The sequence below is a fragment of the Alligator mississippiensis genome, chromosome 3, assembly GCF_030867095.1.
Source record: "Alligator mississippiensis isolate rAllMis1 chromosome 3, rAllMis1, whole genome shotgun sequence".
Taxonomy (NCBI): domain Eukaryota; kingdom Metazoa; phylum Chordata; order Crocodylia; family Alligatoridae; genus Alligator; species Alligator mississippiensis.
In genome coordinates this window covers 65419585-65438560 of record NC_081826.1, presented here as the reverse complement: position 1 = coordinate 65438560, position 18976 = coordinate 65419585, and the positions used below count along the sequence as shown (strand labels likewise).

General features: G+C 45.1%; 1 protein-coding gene across 1 annotated transcript; it reads left to right on the top strand.

Moving 5' to 3' along the window:
• Positions 1-12968: 12968 nt before the first annotated feature.
• Positions 12969-16402, top strand: BHLHE22 (basic helix-loop-helix family member e22). The gene has a single exon (XM_059724045.1). The coding sequence runs from the start codon at positions 13747-13749 to the stop codon at positions 14635-14637; it is 891 nt and encodes a 296-aa protein (XP_059580028.1). The 5' UTR covers positions 12969-13746; the 3' UTR covers positions 14638-16402.
• The last annotated feature ends 2574 nt before the right edge of the window (positions 16403-18976 follow it).

Sequence of the window (18976 nt, the reverse complement as noted above, 5' to 3'; positions counted from 1 at the left end):
AGAGCCACCATCTGCAGCCTGCATGCCCTGGGCAGAGGCATAGAGGTAGCAGATCATGGCTCTGCCCCAGCTCTGGACCATGCTGTCACCATGGCAAGGAGCCAGAGCAGAGTCATGATCCACTACCTGCCTGTCCCTGCCTGGGGCCTGCAGGATGCAGATCACAGCTCTGCCCTGGTTCTAGACCACACTGTCACTTTCTCAAATCCCAACACGGGCCCGGAGCAGTTCCACACCCTGCTACGTTCCCTGCCAGCATTGCTGGAGCTGGTCTCCATGGGAACCCTGGCCCTGCAATATCACAGTATGGCTGCTGCTGGGGTCTCCATGGAAACTGGCCCCAGCCATGCTGTCAGGGGTTGCTGGGAAATGAAGTCTGGCCACCAGCCAGATCTGCCATTTTGCCCACCCAGATCTGCCATTTTGCCCATCCGTGGCCTAGTCAAACTCCCACCTCTACATTAAATGCTCCAGAACTTGACATAATGCTACCTTCTGACTATCTCTCTTTTTGTTGGCAGCCATTGCTTGCTGCCTTACAGGGCTGCTTGAACCTTCTCCAGGTATCTTTCACATTTCCAAAGTTATTTAACCTGGGTGGGACTTTAACCGATTGTTAGTTTTTCTTATAATACTTTTTCCTCCTGTAATAACATGTTGCTCAGGAATCACTCAGATGGAGTGAGAGAAGGATCTCAGACAGAGATCTGTTTCATTCAGTATCAGAACTCTAAGGCTAGGGACAGAAATTACACATAAGTGTAAGTGATTGGAAACTGGTTCAAATCTATAACACAACAGAGGTTCAGTGCACATAAACTGCTTTCAAAATGACCCAAACCAGTTTAAGATAAACTTAGATGGATGTAGTATCAGACTTAACTGATTTAGGTTAAATTGGTTTATTGAACTTGTCTCAGATCCCCTCCAGATTCAAGCTGTCTGCCCTAGCGGAGCAGGGAAGCAGGCTCTAGTGCCCCCCCAGCTTCTGGCCTGGGCCACTATGGGCATGTGGCTGCATTTTTTGGAATCAAAAGTTCATTTGCTTATCAGTTCAATCTACGCATCTTAAACTAACCTGCGAAGATTGAATCAATTCAGCCTCGGACTTTTTGACTGTCTGTACTTAGCCAACTGATCAGCATCATATAAGGCCATGCATGGTATAATAACCCATTCCAATTAGTTTATCTCAGAGCCTCTCTAAAAGGACAGTTCCCCATTAGGAGTAGTACATGAGTAGAATTCTCTTTCACTTTACATGTCTGAAGTGCAATTTCCCAGCCACACTTGCACTTAGTTTAAGATGTGATCCCACATGCAGTGTTGGATGCATAAGTGGTCACATGATCACTGAGCATTTGGAATAGGCTTCCTCTTACCTTGGCAGATTGCAGATTGCAAATTGGGTAACTGCCATTTGAGCACATGAAGTAAAACAGGATTCTTCCCTATGTCTTTCCATAGGAAAGAAGTGCAGAGGGCAGCATAACTCAGTTAGAAGTTGAGTCTGAAATTGGATGTAACATTAATTAAACATGCTCCGTAACCATTTACATGGTCTGTCCCACTGTAGTCAAAGCTTTTGGAGCAAGGTTCCAGGAAATGCAACGGACAGAGTTCTTTCACAGACTGCCGACACACTGTCCCCACCCACAGAGCAAATCTGCATCAGTCCTCCCTTGTTGGAGGCCTTCTGTTGGCTGGGAAGAGTTATAACTTTGTATTTGAGGTGACTGGTTCCTAGGTCTATCCCTGAGCCAGCTGAGTAATGGCCAGATTGCAAATGCAATAAAAGATGTGCTCCTAAAAGAGATGCTGCCGGACTGTTAACTGAGAGTGACATAAGCCCAGCAATGATTTAACAGAAAGGATCAGGTGAGATCAACAAAATGCAGGGAATAAAGAATTTTAGGGACAGATTCTGGTATCTCAGTTATACTAGTGCCATTATACAAGAGCTGTATTGACTTCTGTATTGTGACATTGGAATTGCACCAAAGAAACTTCAATTGGAATCTGGCACAAAGGGCACAAGCACCATTTGTGCCAATTTCCTGATCAGAGTGATTGATTAAATCCACTTGAGTTTGCTCTGGCCAGAGCAGGTGTGGAGCAAATTTGCCCTGATTCAGTCAATTAACTTTATCAGAGAATCCAAATCAATAGCATTACAATGATAACAATGTGCTGTGGACTGCATAGTTGGACTTGGACTTCCTGAATAACATGGGAGTTATCTTTAAAAACAGTGCCTAAACTGTAAATTATGGAAACATGGATCTAACTTGGTCATCAGCATGAATACAACTCAATTTCAGTGGAGCTATTCACACTCATCAAGTCAAGTCAAGTCAGTCCTGAGGCCACTGTGACTGTTGGGGCACCTTAGATGCGCTGCATCATTGGAGATTCTTTGGGCAAAGTGACTCAATGGCACCTATCTCCTCTCCGGGTCTGGATGGCTGTTGTCTCACAGGGAGCTCATCTGCCCTTTGACAGGTTTTGTTTTTAGTCCTTCTGGGTGTCCACACACCCTCCTCACCCAAGGCAAGCCAGGTGGAGGCGCCGGGTTAGTCACCGACAACCCAGCGGTAGAACAGGCTGTGCTGGTTTACATGGTACCAATTAGCAGAGCAAGAGAGGCCTGGCCTGACAGGGATACACTCATACCTTTGGTGAATATACAGCTCTTGTCACCATTGCAAAAATGGTTGTTTTTTTTTCTTTGATGACCAACACATGTCAGCTATCCCAAGTTAAATACACAGTAGTGAAGACAGGCACTTTAGTTTTACCCTAAGGTAAACCCCAAGAGAGGGTACAAAGTTGAATTTGGTGAATTTACCTCAGGATTGCAGATATGCATTAGATACCCTGAGGTAAAATAAGCATCTCTTATAGAAATGAAGTCAGCCCCATGGTGATTACTAGCAATGCCAATATAGAAGAAATAACTAAAGCCACTCACTGTAAAGGGTAGTGCTGCAAAAGACAGACAGTGGCACAGAGGCAAAGTCTGCCCTTACTCACTGTGCTAAAAGGGAACATGTTTAAAAGTGTCATCTCACCAGTGTTTACCAGAGCTATTCTGCTAGCAGTTTGCACATAGAAAACTCTTGCTGCTTTAGAGCCCAATGCAGCTAGCACTGAAAAACAGCAAGATTTTAGGTGCTTGGAGTCTATTATGATGAGAACTGTATATGCAAAGAGAGTAGGGGAGACTGGACCTTTAAAAATAAGTAGGAAGAAAGTCTCTCTAATGCATACAGTCCTAACATTTATCAGAAAGTTGGAGCCTGAATATGCTCTTTGGGGGCTGGAGCATACAAGCTAATGCAGTATCCTGCTACCATGCAGATCTATGGAGGAATAGGGATGGGAAAAGGCTGTGTATATCCTCTCTCTGCCAGTATATACCAGGGATGCCTGTGTTGCACAGGTCAAGATTCATCTCATAATTGAAATACTGCTTCTTAGACATTTTCTTTAAGCAAAAAATTAAGGCGGGGTAGGCAACCCCCAGCATGGGTGACAGAGCATGGCACCCAAAGGCATTTTCCTTGGCACTCACGTCTTGGGGTGGACGGCGAGAAAGGATCAGGCCCCTCACAGCTCCCCTACCATCTGCCCATGGCATGCCAACATCTTACAAATTGAAGTTATGGGCGTTTTTGGCACTGCCCAAAAACGTTGCTGACCCCTGGATTAAGGTATGCAGCCTTGCCTCATGCAGCAATTTACTTTAAACACAGTTTATGACCCATAAACCCAGTTAATCAATCCATTGCCCAAATGTAACAGTCTGTGGGGAAACAAGCCAACACCCTCCCTCTCCCTAAAACCCCATCAGTTTGAAATATGTTCTTATTTTAGTGCAAACTTGGACTTTAAATGATAGCTGTCACCTTGGTGGATTCAGTCTGTGTTCCACCCAGCCCCATCCCTCCAGCATTCTTCTACTGGAACAATCAAATAAATATTGCAAGGAGGGCATCTGTAAGTCTCTGTGACAGCCTGGTTAGGAACTATAGAACATTAAATGCTTTTGTCAACCCTCAAGCATTTTCTGATCACTGGCTTTTATTCTCAGAAAGGAAGTTGTGTAAGAGGTATTTGGTACCTGAAATTCTGTTTGGCAGCAGGAAAGGAAGCATTGTAGCTTTGTTACATAAATGTTTCATCATAAATCCAAGTATATCCAAGTTTCTAACAAAAATGAAATGTAGCATTTTTTTCAAAAATGTATTATTTGGTCCCAATCCTTGGCTCAAGCCAAAATGCACTTGGAGTAGAATTTGATAAACAACAAGGTAGGTTGCTGTACACTGCCTGTGACCCTGGATCAGGTCAAGAGATAAATTCAGTCCCCGATACAAGTTAAAACAACACCAAGGCTGCTCTAAATTTATGCAGATGCCAGACTCCAGTATCCAGAGATCAAAGAGCATAGTGACATTCACTCCTCTCTATTCCTCATTGCGCTTCCAACACTGACAACTATGCTGGCAGTGGGGATGGCAATCTTAAATATCTGTCAGTGATATTCTGCCCACACAAAACCAGTTGCGGGATTTGGGGTTTTGCCTCTAAACCAAACAACAAGCTCAAATCGATTACAATCATTTGGTCCAAAATCATCATGAGCTAGCAGTACAGTACTAATAGAAGCTAAGCATTGTTATATGGTACTTTCCTCTTGGTCATGACTTCTACTAATAGGTAAACACTTTATGACACTTTTGAAATATTAGCAAATAACACCACCATTCCACCCCTCCGTGCAACCAATCCATATGGCATACACCGTATGTAAAATTATGGTAATAAAAACCCAGTTAGAAGAGAGAAAAACAAATATTGATGATTTATGTTACTACTTACCCATTATTGTCATGTGACATTAACCCAGGTCCAGTCTACACATACCCCAGATTTCCTGAGTTCCAGTTTTGTATTACAGTGAAGGCAAATTGAAATAGTACTTAGAAGAAAAAATATGACCTAGGGAAAGCAAAAGTTCTCCTACCTTGTATTATGTGCAATTTCAGACAGTGTAACAGTGAAACATGGGCTGAGATATCTCTGCTTCTGCGAACATGCTATCTTTTAGAGGATGTTACTCTCATGTCTTCTAAACTTTGTGATATAAACAGCAAACCTAATTCTGAAAAAAGCATCCACCACAACTGATTACCATAACCAGGAGCACACACATTTAAATCAAAAGTCAGTTGAGTTGGAAAAGGTTTAAGTTTTTTCAATAAATTATTTTTTATAATGACTATAAAAGTTATATAGTACACAGAGACTTGCTAGATGTAGATACTTTACTGTACTTGAATTGCCTGGAATACTTCCTGAGACATAAAGCTGACAATCAGACATCTGAGTGTGCTTGAAAAACATCATCCACTGAAAGATTAAAGTATGAATTTAGGAAAGTAATCCAAGAAGGAACGTCCTTTGTTCTTTCTGGATACCAAGGATGGTGACTGGGGTGATAGAAGGGTGAATGATCTACCATTTTAATTTTAAAAAATCCAATTGAAATATTAAAGGGACTTTAAAACACATAACTATATTTTCTCTATTAAATATATGGTTTGTGATTCTTAAAGAACTATATTTCTTCAAGACTTTTACATTTTATGCTCATGATAAGTTATTAAACATATAAAATTACCTTCTTTATAGAGCATAACAAAGTTGCTAGTATTCATTTGTATATTATTCACTACAGCTAATGGCTTCACTATTTTAGATGTGTGTGTCTTCTAAATGATCTTTTAATTATATGTGGATAAGGGGGAGAGGAGATTACTGGGAAGAAAACAGGTCCATGAGGTGATGAGGAGGGGAATGATTTATTGACAATTCTGAAATAGCAGAACTACTGAACTGTACTTTTTAAGAAAAATAAAGACAGGTGTTAAAGAACAATGGGGACTAAAGACCTTGTAGATATAACTGTCATGAGAAAGGAGGTGAGTAGAAACTGAGAAAAAATGTAATATATAAAACCTGATCGAGACTGGATGATGTGTATTGTAAAGTGTAAAGAAAGATATCTAATGAACTTACCACTAGCAATTATTTTTAAATAGTTATGGAAAATTAGTGAGGCCTGAGAGGCTTAGAAAGAAGGGAGCATGTTACTGGTCTTTAGAAAAGGCAGGAAGGGAGGGAGAGAAAGAGTGAACCTGTCACTTACCATCTGGTAAGTCTAACTTCAATCTGTAGTAATACAGTGGAAAAGATATTAAAAAGGAAAAAAATTCCTAAGTACCCTAAGAGAGAGAGGAACCACAGTCAATAAACAGCATGGATTTATAAAGAGGCAAACATGCCACACACGAGCTTTTTATCATGTAAAATGGAGGCTGAAGAGAATACAGTAGATGTAATATACATGCAAACCTACATACATATAGGATTGTATGGGCTTCAGTAAATTAAATAGGAGCTTTCAGTGCAACAGAGTGACAAAAAATTCAATACGATTTTTGGGCTTTTAGTACAAAGCCATTGTGTCAGGTCCTGGAGAAATGATAGATGCCCCTCTCAATATACAACACTGATGAGATGGCACCTAGAATGCTGCTTCCAAGTTTGAGTACCTCAGTACTAGACATGTATTGACAATCTGGAAGGAGTTCAAGAGAAATGGAAAATATATAAAAGGGCTAAATAAGTTGATTTGCATTGAAATATGAAATAATAAATATGTGCTACCTTGGCCAAGCCATGACTATCAGGGCCAACTCCTGTATTTCTTACCCTAGCAAATCTCTATTTTCCTTCAGTACAAGCCCTACCTGAATATAGAAAATGGGAGTAAGTCTCAAAGAGAGAAAGGAAAGCAAACTAAGTTGAAAGCCTCATCTTATATAAGCTTCTATAGCTCTATTGACTTCAGTGGACCTATAACAATTTACATAGTGTACAAATCTGTCCCACAAGTTTTGGAAAGGAACAGATGTGCAGGAAGAAGAAGAACTGGACTGAGTACCAAAAGGTGCTGGGAGGAGGGAAGAGGCAAATGGGCAGAATTGGGAAAAGCACAATTTAGGTTGAATGTCAGGGGGCAGAATGCTAACAGTCAGATCAGTTACTTAGAAGAATACTCTGCAAAAGGAAGTCAAATCAGGAATATTTAAAACTGAACAAAGCCCTAAAGTATGGATGAAAAGAGAATAGCTTAAATGGCCTACAAAGGTTGTGTGTGTGTGTGTGTGTGTGTGTGTGTGTGTGTGTGTGTGTGTGTGTGTGTGTGTGTGTTTAGGAAGGACGAGCAAGTTATTAATAATATAAATCATATAAATGAAACCGGGCCCCTATCTCTAATCGTTGATCCTGTAATTTTAAAGGTAAAATAAAATGTACCATATTTCAGTGGCATCTGGGCAACTGAACTGCATCTTCTTTGCAGATCTCACCCTTAATATTGCATAAATTCATCTTTGCTTGCATAAAAGGTGTGATGTCCCTCCCCACACCAACATTGTCATATATCCCCAAAGTATATTTCAAGAAACTTATTCCATTGTATTTACATATATATAAAACCTCTGAAATGCCCTTGTCTCTCTTTCAATAATATCCATTTATCCAACAGACTTCAGTTTTACATGAGAAACAGAAAGAATAGAGGGATCTGTTATCTGTACCGGAATATCTTCTCAGGCTACTGATAAAAAAAAGTTTTAAACTTTTTGTATTTATTGTAGCTACAGATTAAAACTGATTCTTCTGTTTTCAACCTGCAGAATCTCTGCAGTACCCTCCAATAACTGGCATGCTTTTCTCCTAAAACGCCAGGAGATGGTGCTGTGGATTTTAAATCGCGGGGCGAAGCATCCTTGTCAATGTGTAATTTTTCATCAGGGTTCCTTTGTGGATTCAGACAGAAATGAAAGGGAAACTGGAGCATTGCATAACTTTAAGACAGGAAAGGGCTAGGGTCTGAATCAAAGCAAACTGCTCTGCAAATAAGTGTTTTCCGGTTCCCACTTAACAATCCCCTCCCCCCACCCTTTCTAATCTGTAATAAAGCGGTATTGCTAAACTTAGTGATTTATAAAAAAAAAAAAAAAAAAAAAAAAAAAAGCAATGCAATCGCACTAGACCAGGCATTTTACTTTATTCCACGTGTTTTCTCCCTGTCCAAATTACTGAAAAGTTTATGTCTGTTCTTCATCTCTGTAGAGCTGTTAGAGCAGGGCTGAGGGAGGCCAGGTATGTGTGCTGTAACACTGGCGAGCAAAACAAAAAAAAAAGTTATTTGCTTTTCTAATTCAAATGCAAAGACACGGGGCAAAGGGAAGAATGTCCCATAAAAAGGGTGATTTTTTTTTTTCTGTCTTCATATTTGCAGCTTAACCAGATGTAAACTTGCTGCAAAAGGTACAGCAGTATTTATCCTTCCACAGATACCAGAGTGGACTTCAATTCTCTACGGAGAGCCCACTCACCAGCTCTTTTAAAAGCCCCCTTTAGGCACGTAGCCCTCTCTCAGTTTAAGCTTTGAATGCTTTAGAAATAGTCTTCAAAACCAGTTTTTAAAAACACTGTTCAAGTAAGGGGTAGCTTCAAACTCCTTACTTTCAAATGGGATTTGTATCCTGATTGGAAACGTTTCCCCTGCATGGGACATTTTTACCTTTAATTGCTTGGAAACTGGAAAGTGAGCAGCTAGCCGAGTCGTTTTAGTCACAAAGGGGAGTTCTGCCCAGCATTTGCGTAGCCCTGTGTCTAGCCCCCCTGTGCGGTGGGGATCGAGATAATTATTTCAGAAGTAGGTGCTGCTGACAAGTTACAACCTATTTTCCTAGTGCCAGTACTTCTCGTCTATCCCTTACCTTATCTAATACATGAATAAATAATTTTAAACACCCTGCTCTTCTCTGTCTGGTAGTTTTTGAACGCTAGTGAGTATTTAAAGCCCGTCACCAAGTCCCAAGAAACACATGAAATTCCTTGGGGCTACAGCAAAGCCCTATTACTGCTCAATATGTTTGAGTGTCAAATTGGCTTTCACTTACTAAGACAAATTGCAAGAAATAAATAAAATACTAGGAATAAATCTGTATTGGTGGGAAGACAGGTTTGGGGGGTTGCTTAGCACCTCTGTTGTGTCCCCTTGAAAGCATTCACTTTTGCAGCTTCTAAAATCCAAATCGGACAACTGCAAAATGATGTGTTTATGATGTGTTTATGGATTATCTAGTCCACAGGCTGATTTAACCAAAAATCAAGTGTTTCATCCAGGTGCTGGGATACAACTCCCAGCCCTTTGACTTGCCAAGGGTCCAATCTATATGCTCATAGTAGTTTCATTTTTAAAGACAGATGATTTTGTTGGGAAAAGTGACGAAAGGGTACAACTTTTTTTGAATCCATACATTTCTCACTGGACTTCGTTGAAGTGTATCTGAGATTAAACGTTTTACAAGATATTGTTCGGATGAGCATAAAGTATCTCGAAAATTGTATTAACAATAGAAGAAAGTAGGAAATACTACAACTTGGGGGGGGGGGGAACAGCTACAACTGTCTGTTCAGCCTGACACTTGGCTTGGCTTTCACTTAACTTGTGTTTCATATGCACCTAGCTGTGTAGGGACACACTTCTGAACTGTTTTGGCAAGATCAGAGAGGGAGAAAGTTGAATGTAATAGCAATATTAGCTTGATCCCAGAGCTGCCCTTGTGGCATTAGTGAAATGCTGACTATTTCCCAAGCATGTCAAAGCTGCAGGGAAACACACGTATTCCCTCTGCGTGTAATGAAACTCTCTTAATCTTTATAAAATACACCTGGATTTCATTAAACTTCTGGGCACATCTAGACATAATGGGACGTTCTGCCCTTCTCGAGACTTTTACAGCAAACGGAAACCACAACTTCATGCTCTCCTGGGTGCCCTGGTTGCTGAGGGGGGCTTTCAAGCGCCCTCCCACAGGCTGAACACGAGACCCAGAGCTTTAGAGGTTGAGCATTAGGTACCTGGATCTAGTTTCATACTCCAGTTCCTTAACCAAAAAGAAAAAAAAAAGATCTGCCTTCACGATCTCAATAACAACTTGTGTTTACTCTAATTTGTATTCCCTGAGTCTATTAACATTTAAAGTGTTTTTTAATTTTAGTGCGGCTAGATGGTCCATTAAAGTTTATAGCTTAATATTTAGGACTAGTCTGCCTTTCCTGGGCGACGTGATAGCAGACAGCCAAACTTCAGCCTGCCTGCAGTTCCCAGAAATAAACTTCTCGAAACCTAGGTCAGTACCTGAAAAGGGGCGTCGCTCTCTCCATCCGCCCTGCTCCTCCCGATTAATGCTCTGCCCCGCAGCCTAGGAAAGTTCCCAGCACTTTATGCTTCCTTTAGGCATAATGGCAAAGTTGTCTGATTTGTTCGCCTGTTTGTTTCCTTCCCTTCTTCACCTCGGATCCTGGCTGCTTTTGCTACGGAAATAATGAAAGAGATGGAGTCTAGTCAGTGACATAGGGCTGTGTTACAATTAAACCAGGTAACGAGACACTGGGCAGATGTGTTTTCATTGCACTGTAAGATAAATGCAGTGTTAAATGCCTGACAACTTCCCAGAAGCAATCAGCAAAAGTTTACGAGTGTATAAACCTCAAAGACCATTCCTCGGTATTTTTATAAGCCCCGCATTTAAAGCTTCTATAAATTCTTCTGCCTGCTTCCAAACTAAAGTTACTGGGGACTGTTAAACAGCCACCTTCTCCAGTGAGCCCGCAGGGGCTTGGTACAGGTTGGCTTATGCCAGCCAAGCCTGAGAGGCACTTTTTTTTTCTTGGGAAATACAAGTTGCAGTTGGATAGAAAGTTCCAAGTTTGGCAGGTCAGAAAGGAAGGACCAGAAAGGTGACTGATGCAGATCAGAGACAGATCAAGATGCAGATCAGATCTTGCAGATCCAGAAACAGGCAGCTAGATACTGCGTTTAGTCAGGTGAGCACCTAATACCTGGAGGAAAACAGAAGATGGGCGATACCCAATTATGCCCCACTGGAAATTATAAAGTGCCACTGTTCATCTAATGCCTGACTGTCAGTGCACCTGTCTGTGATGAAGTTTTCCACCTGCCCAAACAGTGAAAAAGCATGAATCACTCAGATCCCCCCGGTCTGTAACCAGGGTCATGCAGATCATAAACTGTCTTTAACTTTGTATCAACATCTGAGCCCTCCCATCTCTCATCTCCCAAACTGCTTACTGAGCAGGTGAACACACCATCCGAAAAGTTTCAAGCAAAAGAGAAAGACAGGATGAATGGGGCCATATATCAACGTGAGAGCTCTCCAAAAAGTCTTCTGCCTTCGAAGAAATAAGCTACGAGCAATAAACCGCTTGTCCTGACACCATCAAATTACAATAATAGTATCTGCAGCCTTAAGTGATCAAATGAGTTTTACAAGTTGATATTAAACAGATAAAAAAAACCCCTACTGTGATGATAAAGCCCCTTGTTTATGATCCCAGTGAAAATGAAGTTGCTAATTGGAAAACAATAAACCTAAAATGCCTTTGGATTAATAATGATAGAAGTTAACAGAGGCATCTCTGGGAAAGGGAGTGGGGGAGACGTGCATTCATTTGAACGTGTACTTTGGATTGCAACCAGAGACATGTGCACAAGCCATGGGTGAGGGGAGAGGAGGGGGAGGCGGGGGGCGCCACCCCCTCCTCTGGAGGGCTCGGTTTGTTTGTTCATTTTTAATACAGAGACACGAGGTGACTGAGGTCTGTATTGTAGTTATGTCCTTGCTAGATGAAATCTCAGTCAATTACTTTGAAAACTGCCGCTTGGCTTCTTTTCATTCTTTCCAGGTGAAAATTCAAACGTTCCTGTTGTAGCCTGGTCCTTTCTTTCCTGAAACAAGGCACCCAACTGTTCAGATATTACCATTCAAAAACAGGTTCTGTGGCAAACCTCATTTGTGAATCTATTACAGAGATTAATAGATTATTTCTCCTTTTTCAACTAATTCTCAGTGGGGAAATTTAACCATATGGTAAGGAGAGAATTAGAATTTCATCACATTAGAGCAAAATGTAATGAAAAGAGTCCAGCACCTGGGGCCAACTCTGAAAGACACAATTAAAAGGTTTTTAATGAAACCAGAGAAACCAAAAATTTCATAGCCTTCAGTAATTCTGCCACATAAGAATGATTTACTGGAAGTGTTGGGAAATATTGTTTTTACTGATGTCATAAGAATGAAAACCTGCCACTAAATACCATGTGCTTTCAGAGCGATTACAATAACGGGAGAAAGGGCTGCTTGTTTCTGCTATTAGAGGATCACTTGGACAAATTTTAGACAAATACTCTCATGTTTGCACTCCAGGCTCAGGACCTGACTGCATTGCCTTGCAATGGAGAGATTTGGGCACTGACGCCCAGGAAGATAGATAGATAGATAGATAGATAGATAGATAGATAGATAGATAGATAGATAGATAGATAGATAGATAGATACTAATGACCTAAATGCTGAGATGACCTTACGTTTACCTGATACTGTCAGATGCACAAACCATTAGGCATTGCTGAGTTGTGCAAGGTGTGTGTGTGTTTCGGGGGGGGGGGGGGTCTTTGTATAAAACCATGCAGGGGAAGAAAGAGGCTTTGAAGAGTGTGATCAGTAGAAAAGTTTCTTCCTTTGTTAAAAAAAAAACAAACCCCAGCCACCTCATTTTAAAGCTAACTGGTGTTTATTATTATTATTATTATTATTGATACATAGGGGGCAATTACTCTTAAACTGCAATCTGCTGCTGGGGCAATGACAAAATTGGGGGACGTCGACACTTTGTCCTGAACTGGGATCCAAAAGGGCGGGGGGTGGTCTGAACCCAAGGTGAGCTGCCAGTGGCTGGTGAGCAATGGGCCCCCAGCCTGGCCGAGTGCAGGGCTGCCCGGGGAGGAGGGGGGCGAAGTGAGCTGAAGTCCGCTCTCAGGAGCCCGGGCTGCCAGGGGGGCTTCTCTGCAGTGCAGGGCTGCAATTTGCTGAAGGAGGCAAAGAACCTCCTCAGCTCTGAGCAGGGCTTTTAGTGTGCTCATTGATGAGTGAAAGTCGCCACACATGTCAAGCTAAAGGCAGTTGTTGGGTTCCTAACAGGACACAACGCCTTGCAAACATATGCGTTAAGCTGTGTATACAGATGGCAGGGAGAAGAATGGAGCAGGCGCCTTTTATAAAGCTCTAGCTGATGCCTGTCTTCAGAGCTGGGAAATGAAACGATTCCGACTCAGGGCCAGCTAGCGCCGGGGATTGTTTGTTACCGTTTTAATCCTATTAATTACAACGTTAACCTGATTGGGTGGAAAGCTCTGTCCCAACAGGCGAGTCTTCCTCATAATAACCTACTCTCCGAGATAATGATGTAAAAGCCTCCCCCGTCTGTGGCGGCGGCTGGTTGATGGGTCCGGAAATCTCTTGAAGGTGAAGCCGAGCAAGATAAACGGGGGCTGCCGGCGGCTCACAATGCCCGAGCACGCCGCGCGCTGAGAGCCGAGCCGCGCCGCGCCGCGCCGCGCCGAGCCGAGCCGCCGCCGCCCGGAGCCCCCCGCCCAGCCCGGCCCGGCCCGGCCCGGCCCGGCCCGGCCCAGCCCAGCCCAGCCCCGGCGGCTCGGGGCCGCGGAGGAGAAGCGGCGGCGGAGGGGGGAGGAGGAGGCGGAGGCGGAGGAGGAGGACCCGGCGTCCGGAGGGGCCGATGGAGAGGGCGCTGAGCCTGGCGGCCGAGGAGGACTTGTTCCACAAGACGCTCGGCGCCTCGGCCAAGAGGATGGAGTCCGCCTTCCGCCAGCCGCCGGGGCTCGACCTGTCCCACCAGCGCGACCGCCAGCCCTCGCCCCTCGGCTGCTTCGAGCCGGCCGACCCCGAGGCGCTGCTGCAGCCCGTGGGCGCCGGGGGGGACCCGCTGGCCCTGCCCGCCGGCTCCGTGTGCGGCAAGTACGGCGAGGGCGGCGGGCGCGGCGAGAGCAGCGGCGAGCAGAGCCCCGACGACGACAGCGACGGCCGCTGCGACCTGGTGCTGCGCGGCGGGGCCCCGCGGGCCGCCTCGCCCGGCGCGGGGGGCGCTGCCGGCGGCGGCGGGGGCGCCCTCAAGGCGGCCGAGGGCGGCTGCTCCAACAGCCACGGCCACGGTCACGGCGGCAAGAAGTCCAAGGAGCAGAAGGCGCTGCGGCTCAACATCAACGCGCGCGAGCGGCGGCGGATGCACGACCTGAACGACGCGCTGGACGAGCTGCGCGCCGTGATCCCCTACGCGCACAGCCCCTCGGTGCGGAAGCTCTCCAAGATCGCCACGCTGCTGCTGGCCAAGAACTACATCCTCATGCAGGCGCAGGCTCTCGAGGAGATGCGGCGCCTCGTGGCGTACCTCAACCAGGGCCAGGCCATCTCGGCCGCCTCCCTGCCCAGCTCGGCGGCGGCGGCGGCGGCGGCGGCGGCCGCCCTGCACCCCGCCCTCGGTGCCTACGACCAGGCGGCCGGCTACCCCTTCAGCGCCGGCCTGCCCCCCGCCACCTCCTGCCCGGAGAAATGTGCCCTCTTCAACAGCGTCTCCTCCAGCCTCTGCAAACAGTGCACGGAGAAGCCTTAGGACACGCGCCCCCGGGGGGCGGCCGGGCCGGGGTGGGCTGGGGGCCGAGACGCAGAGACTCGTGCGAACTCCTCCAACTCCCCCGCGGTGCCTAGCGGGGCCGGGAGGCTCGGGCATCTCCTGGGGGAGGGGGCTTGATCGCAACCGAGACCTCAGCGAAGTCAAAAATCTGTTGCTACGAACTATCTGGCAGCGTCTGTGTGTGTGAGTGCGAGTGAGAGTGCGGACAAAGACCGAGCAGAGAGGGGAGGAAGGGAAGGGAAAGCGACCCCCCTCCAAAAAAAGATGAACCCCTTTCCCCCCCCCCCCCGACCCCCTTCTCTCCACCCGGTTTCCATCCAGCTTGCTAAGAACTGGGACCTGCGGGAGCGCGGCCGAGGTGGGCAGGCTCCAGCCCGAGCGGAAGGGGCACTGGGGACCACGCTGGCGAGCCCCCTTCAGTGGGGTCGGGCTCCTTCTCCTCCAAAAGGCCCTCCCAAGCAAGTGCCCGAAGCATCGCTAGGAAGAAAAATACTTTTTTTTTTATGATGATGATTGTCTCAAACTTTGAGCCCGTGGAAATGCGCGAAGTTTTGGGCGAGATCGGTTGAAACAAGAAGAGAGAGAGGAGAGAAGAAGAAGAAAAAAAAACCCCTACTCCGTGTGGCTGAAAGTACTGCATTTTAAAAGAGGAAAAAAAAATCTGTGCACCTTGGTCCCTTCCACTTTGCAATGATGTATAAACAAGACAGGCTATTTATTTGTTATTCTTTCAATGACCCCTTTCATGCCAACACCATTTTATCATGTGTTAAGGTCACGGGTCTTATGTGCAGCTTTATTATTATTTGCTTTTTTTTCTTCTTCTTTTCTTTTTTAAACGCTTCTCCAATTCTGTCCTATGGATTAAACTGTGTGCCAAGTGTTGCGAGCGTTTCATTTGCCAACAAAGTATAACCAGAACTATTGCTGTATCAGAGCTGCTGAGGTTTCTGAAAGGTCAGCTGGATTTTAAGTTGCATCATCCCTGTATTTAAATTGAGCTTTAATAAATTGCTTCAGTCCAAAAAAATTACAGGAAAGGTGTATTCTTAATTGCTGAATGAACCATTTTCCTTTTTTCTTTCTTTTTTTTTTTAAGGGTATTCTTTGCAGTATAAAAGGTAACAGCTATTTACTTTTGACAAGGCATCACAGCAAATAGCTCCTATAAGAAAGATTATTTGTCAAGCTAATGTTGTTCCAGGCGCTGTGCACATATATATATATATATATATATATATATTTTCTGTTTTGCAAAAGTATAATTTAATTGCTTTTAATATGTATGTAAATTATTCTGTCTGTGGATGACTATTTAAGTTGAACTACTCTAGGCTGACTGACTTGCAGAACGCGTGAAACCTTTTTGTTTGTTTGTTTTTGTTATTATTTTTCTAAGTATATTAAGAAATGAAGAGCAAGAAGTAGCTATTTACCCAAAGTGAGCTTTCAGTTTGAGTTTGCATGGCTGGGTGGCTGTCTCTGCCATTTGTAAATCAAGATTTTTTTTTCCCCCCCTCCCTTCAAAAACGAGTCCTGCTATTTTCCACTCCTTGCAGATAATACAAATTCGGACTGTCAGTTTGGATGGCAAAAAAGGAGCCATGATGAATCTGTTGGCAGGTCATGGATGTGTAAAGAGTGCTATATATTAAATAGGTCAATCAGATGATGACAGCAATGTACGATCGTTTGTATGTGTATCTATGTCGGAAAGAATCTTTATTAAAATATTTTGAACAAACGTTTGTATTATGCTGTGCTTTGTCTTAAAAAAGAGGGGGAAATCCTCTGCTTTCTCTTGCTTGGGTCGGCTACCTGAAACACACCCAGGCGGTATATTCCAGGGCCCGTGGCAGGAAAGGTCTTGACATAGAGACATTGCTTTTAGTCGCCTGCTTAAATGACAGTGGGAGAAAGGCACAGAGGAAGAGAGAGGCCCATGCGCTCCTTTTCCCAGGATGAGTGAAGGCTACCTTCACACTCCCAGCTCCGAGAGAAAACAGCAGAATCTGAGCTGCAGCAGTGCCAAAAAACAAGCCAGCTCCCCGGGGGCGGGGTGACCTGAAATGGCTGGGAGAGGCCCCCCAGGCCAGGTTACAGACGCACAAAAAGTTTGGTAGACGGGCTTTTTGCGGACGATGGGCAGCCTCTGCCAGTCCCAGGCTCTCCTCCCTGCGCGCACTAGGAGATCAGTCAGTCTGGATTAGGAACAGAGCCGCGCACACAAGTGACGGGGAAGCGCGCAGGACCTGCCCGCGCCGGGCTGGAGGGCGAGCGCAGCTCGGGCACCCGGGGGACCCCGGCTAGCCAGGGAGCCCATGCCCCAGGCCAGAAGGTCCGTGCTGGAGATCCAGCTGTTCCAACCGCTGGCTTGCAGTCTCCGAATGATTTCCCTAAATGGCACCCACCGTGGTAGGAAGGGGAGAAACATTTTCTGCTCCACTTCCCATCCGAAAAGATTAATCAGGACCTGTAACTTTTCAGGAAACATAACTGTAAAGTGCCACGAAGCGGTGGGAAGGCAGCCCAGAGAGGGTGGGCAGATCGGCCCCCAGGCGCAAGGAGAGCCGTCTCTCAGCATTTACTAGACAAAGCCTGGGTGCGTCTAATTATGATTATTAAAACAATTTCCATGACGATGTCTAATATTATGTTAATTTGAAAACAACTGTGTATGAAAACTGTCGACTATAATACCTAAATTCATTTAATGAAACACATCGTTAAGGCAATTAAACCTCCTGGATGTGATTAAGGAACATAATTACGACACTGTTCTGCGCCATAATTGGGTGTCTTTAATCAAGGGGTAAAGTGATCAGCAACACAGCCATTAGTTTGTATTGTTCTGTCTCTGCTGTCCATCATTCTGATTAGGAATTAACCGGAGCCACCAGCCCGGCTTTGTGCGTGTGTGTGTATGTGTGTGTGCGCGCATATTAACAGCGCAGGGCGCATTTGCTGCAAGATTTACTGCTTAATATTTCTCATTACAAAGCAGGCTTCCCTGAAATATTCCCCTCGTAGGTGCGGATGCTGCTCAATTATGGCGAGAAATAGAGCCGGGGAACAAATAATGAATTGGACAAGAAAGACAGGGCACTGGGGTTTTAATAACTCCCTGCCCAAAGGACATGATGGCTCTGTGCTCTGGGCAACCAGGTGAAGGGAGTGATGAATGGAGAGGCTGGTTCAAACTTTTTTGAACTGCTCTTGCAGGCTCCTCTCCTGACATGCACGCTGGAAAAGAGCAGATCACCCCCGGGAAGGAGCTGGGAGGGCCCAGAGCTGCCCGCGGACACACACTGGGCCCTGCAGTGAGTGCCTGGATCTGCACGTGCTTTGCATGCTGGGGAGTGACCAAAAAGTTTGGTGCCTGCCCCACCAGCAGAGTAGTCCTGGGAAACTTGACATTTAGAGGATGGAGATGTCAGCTGAGATAAAAGATCGTTTGGAGCCACACATGTAGTTCACCTCTGATTCAAGTAGCTGACTTCTGGGGTTTCAATTAACCCTGTGTTGTTTTTTCTTAGAGTAGATTTAACCCCCCCCCCCCCCCTTTAATCTTGGATTATGAGATTTAGCAGAGCCATAAAAAAAAAAAAAAAAAAAAGGATCAGCAAGGATGGCTCAGAAAATGGGTTTCACTGCTGGCCCTCTCATCTTCTCAAGGGCTGAGTTGTGGTCGCATTATTCCTCTCTCTGTTTTGGGGGTGGGGGGAGGGAAGGGTCGAGGCTGTGTGAGCTCCCGATCGCAGCTTTGTAACACTTCATTCCCATCACCCTGTAATCAGCAGCATCCTTGGGGACTGACACGGAACCGGAGCTGGTGCAGGCACTGAACAGGTCTTGCAAATTGTCGTGTGTGTGTGGGCGCGCGTAGGGGGGATTTTCCCCTTCTCACTCGATGAATCACTTCATCAGAGCCGACGATCCCCTGGAAGAGCCTTTGTGGCATTTCCAGCCACCCCGAGATCACTTTCCCAGCCTTCTCCCAAAACACCCCTAGCTCCGGTTGCCAAGACAGCCTGCTCCCCCCCCCCCTTCTAAGCCTGGGATTGTCCCAGCATGAGTGACATTGACTTTCCTAATGTAATGACTTATGAAAGATATAATCATGTGTTAAATTGAATCCTCCGTTTAACTGTTAATGGTGTGCTCTGGGCACATTTACGTATTAGATGCTATGGTAACTAATTACCACTAGAAAAAGGGATAATACACTTTGCAGACTTTGACAAATAATTATGAGTGCTCACATCCCTGCTAGCAGCAGTTGCAGCGGATCTGCTGGAATGAGTAAGTGAATAAATGA

Bases quoted from the DNA above. Each gene is read 5' to 3' on its own strand.
- BHLHE22 (XM_059724045.1), top strand. From the start codon at position 13,747: ATGGAGAGGGCGCTGAGCCTGGCGGCCGAGGAGGACTTGTTCCACAAG.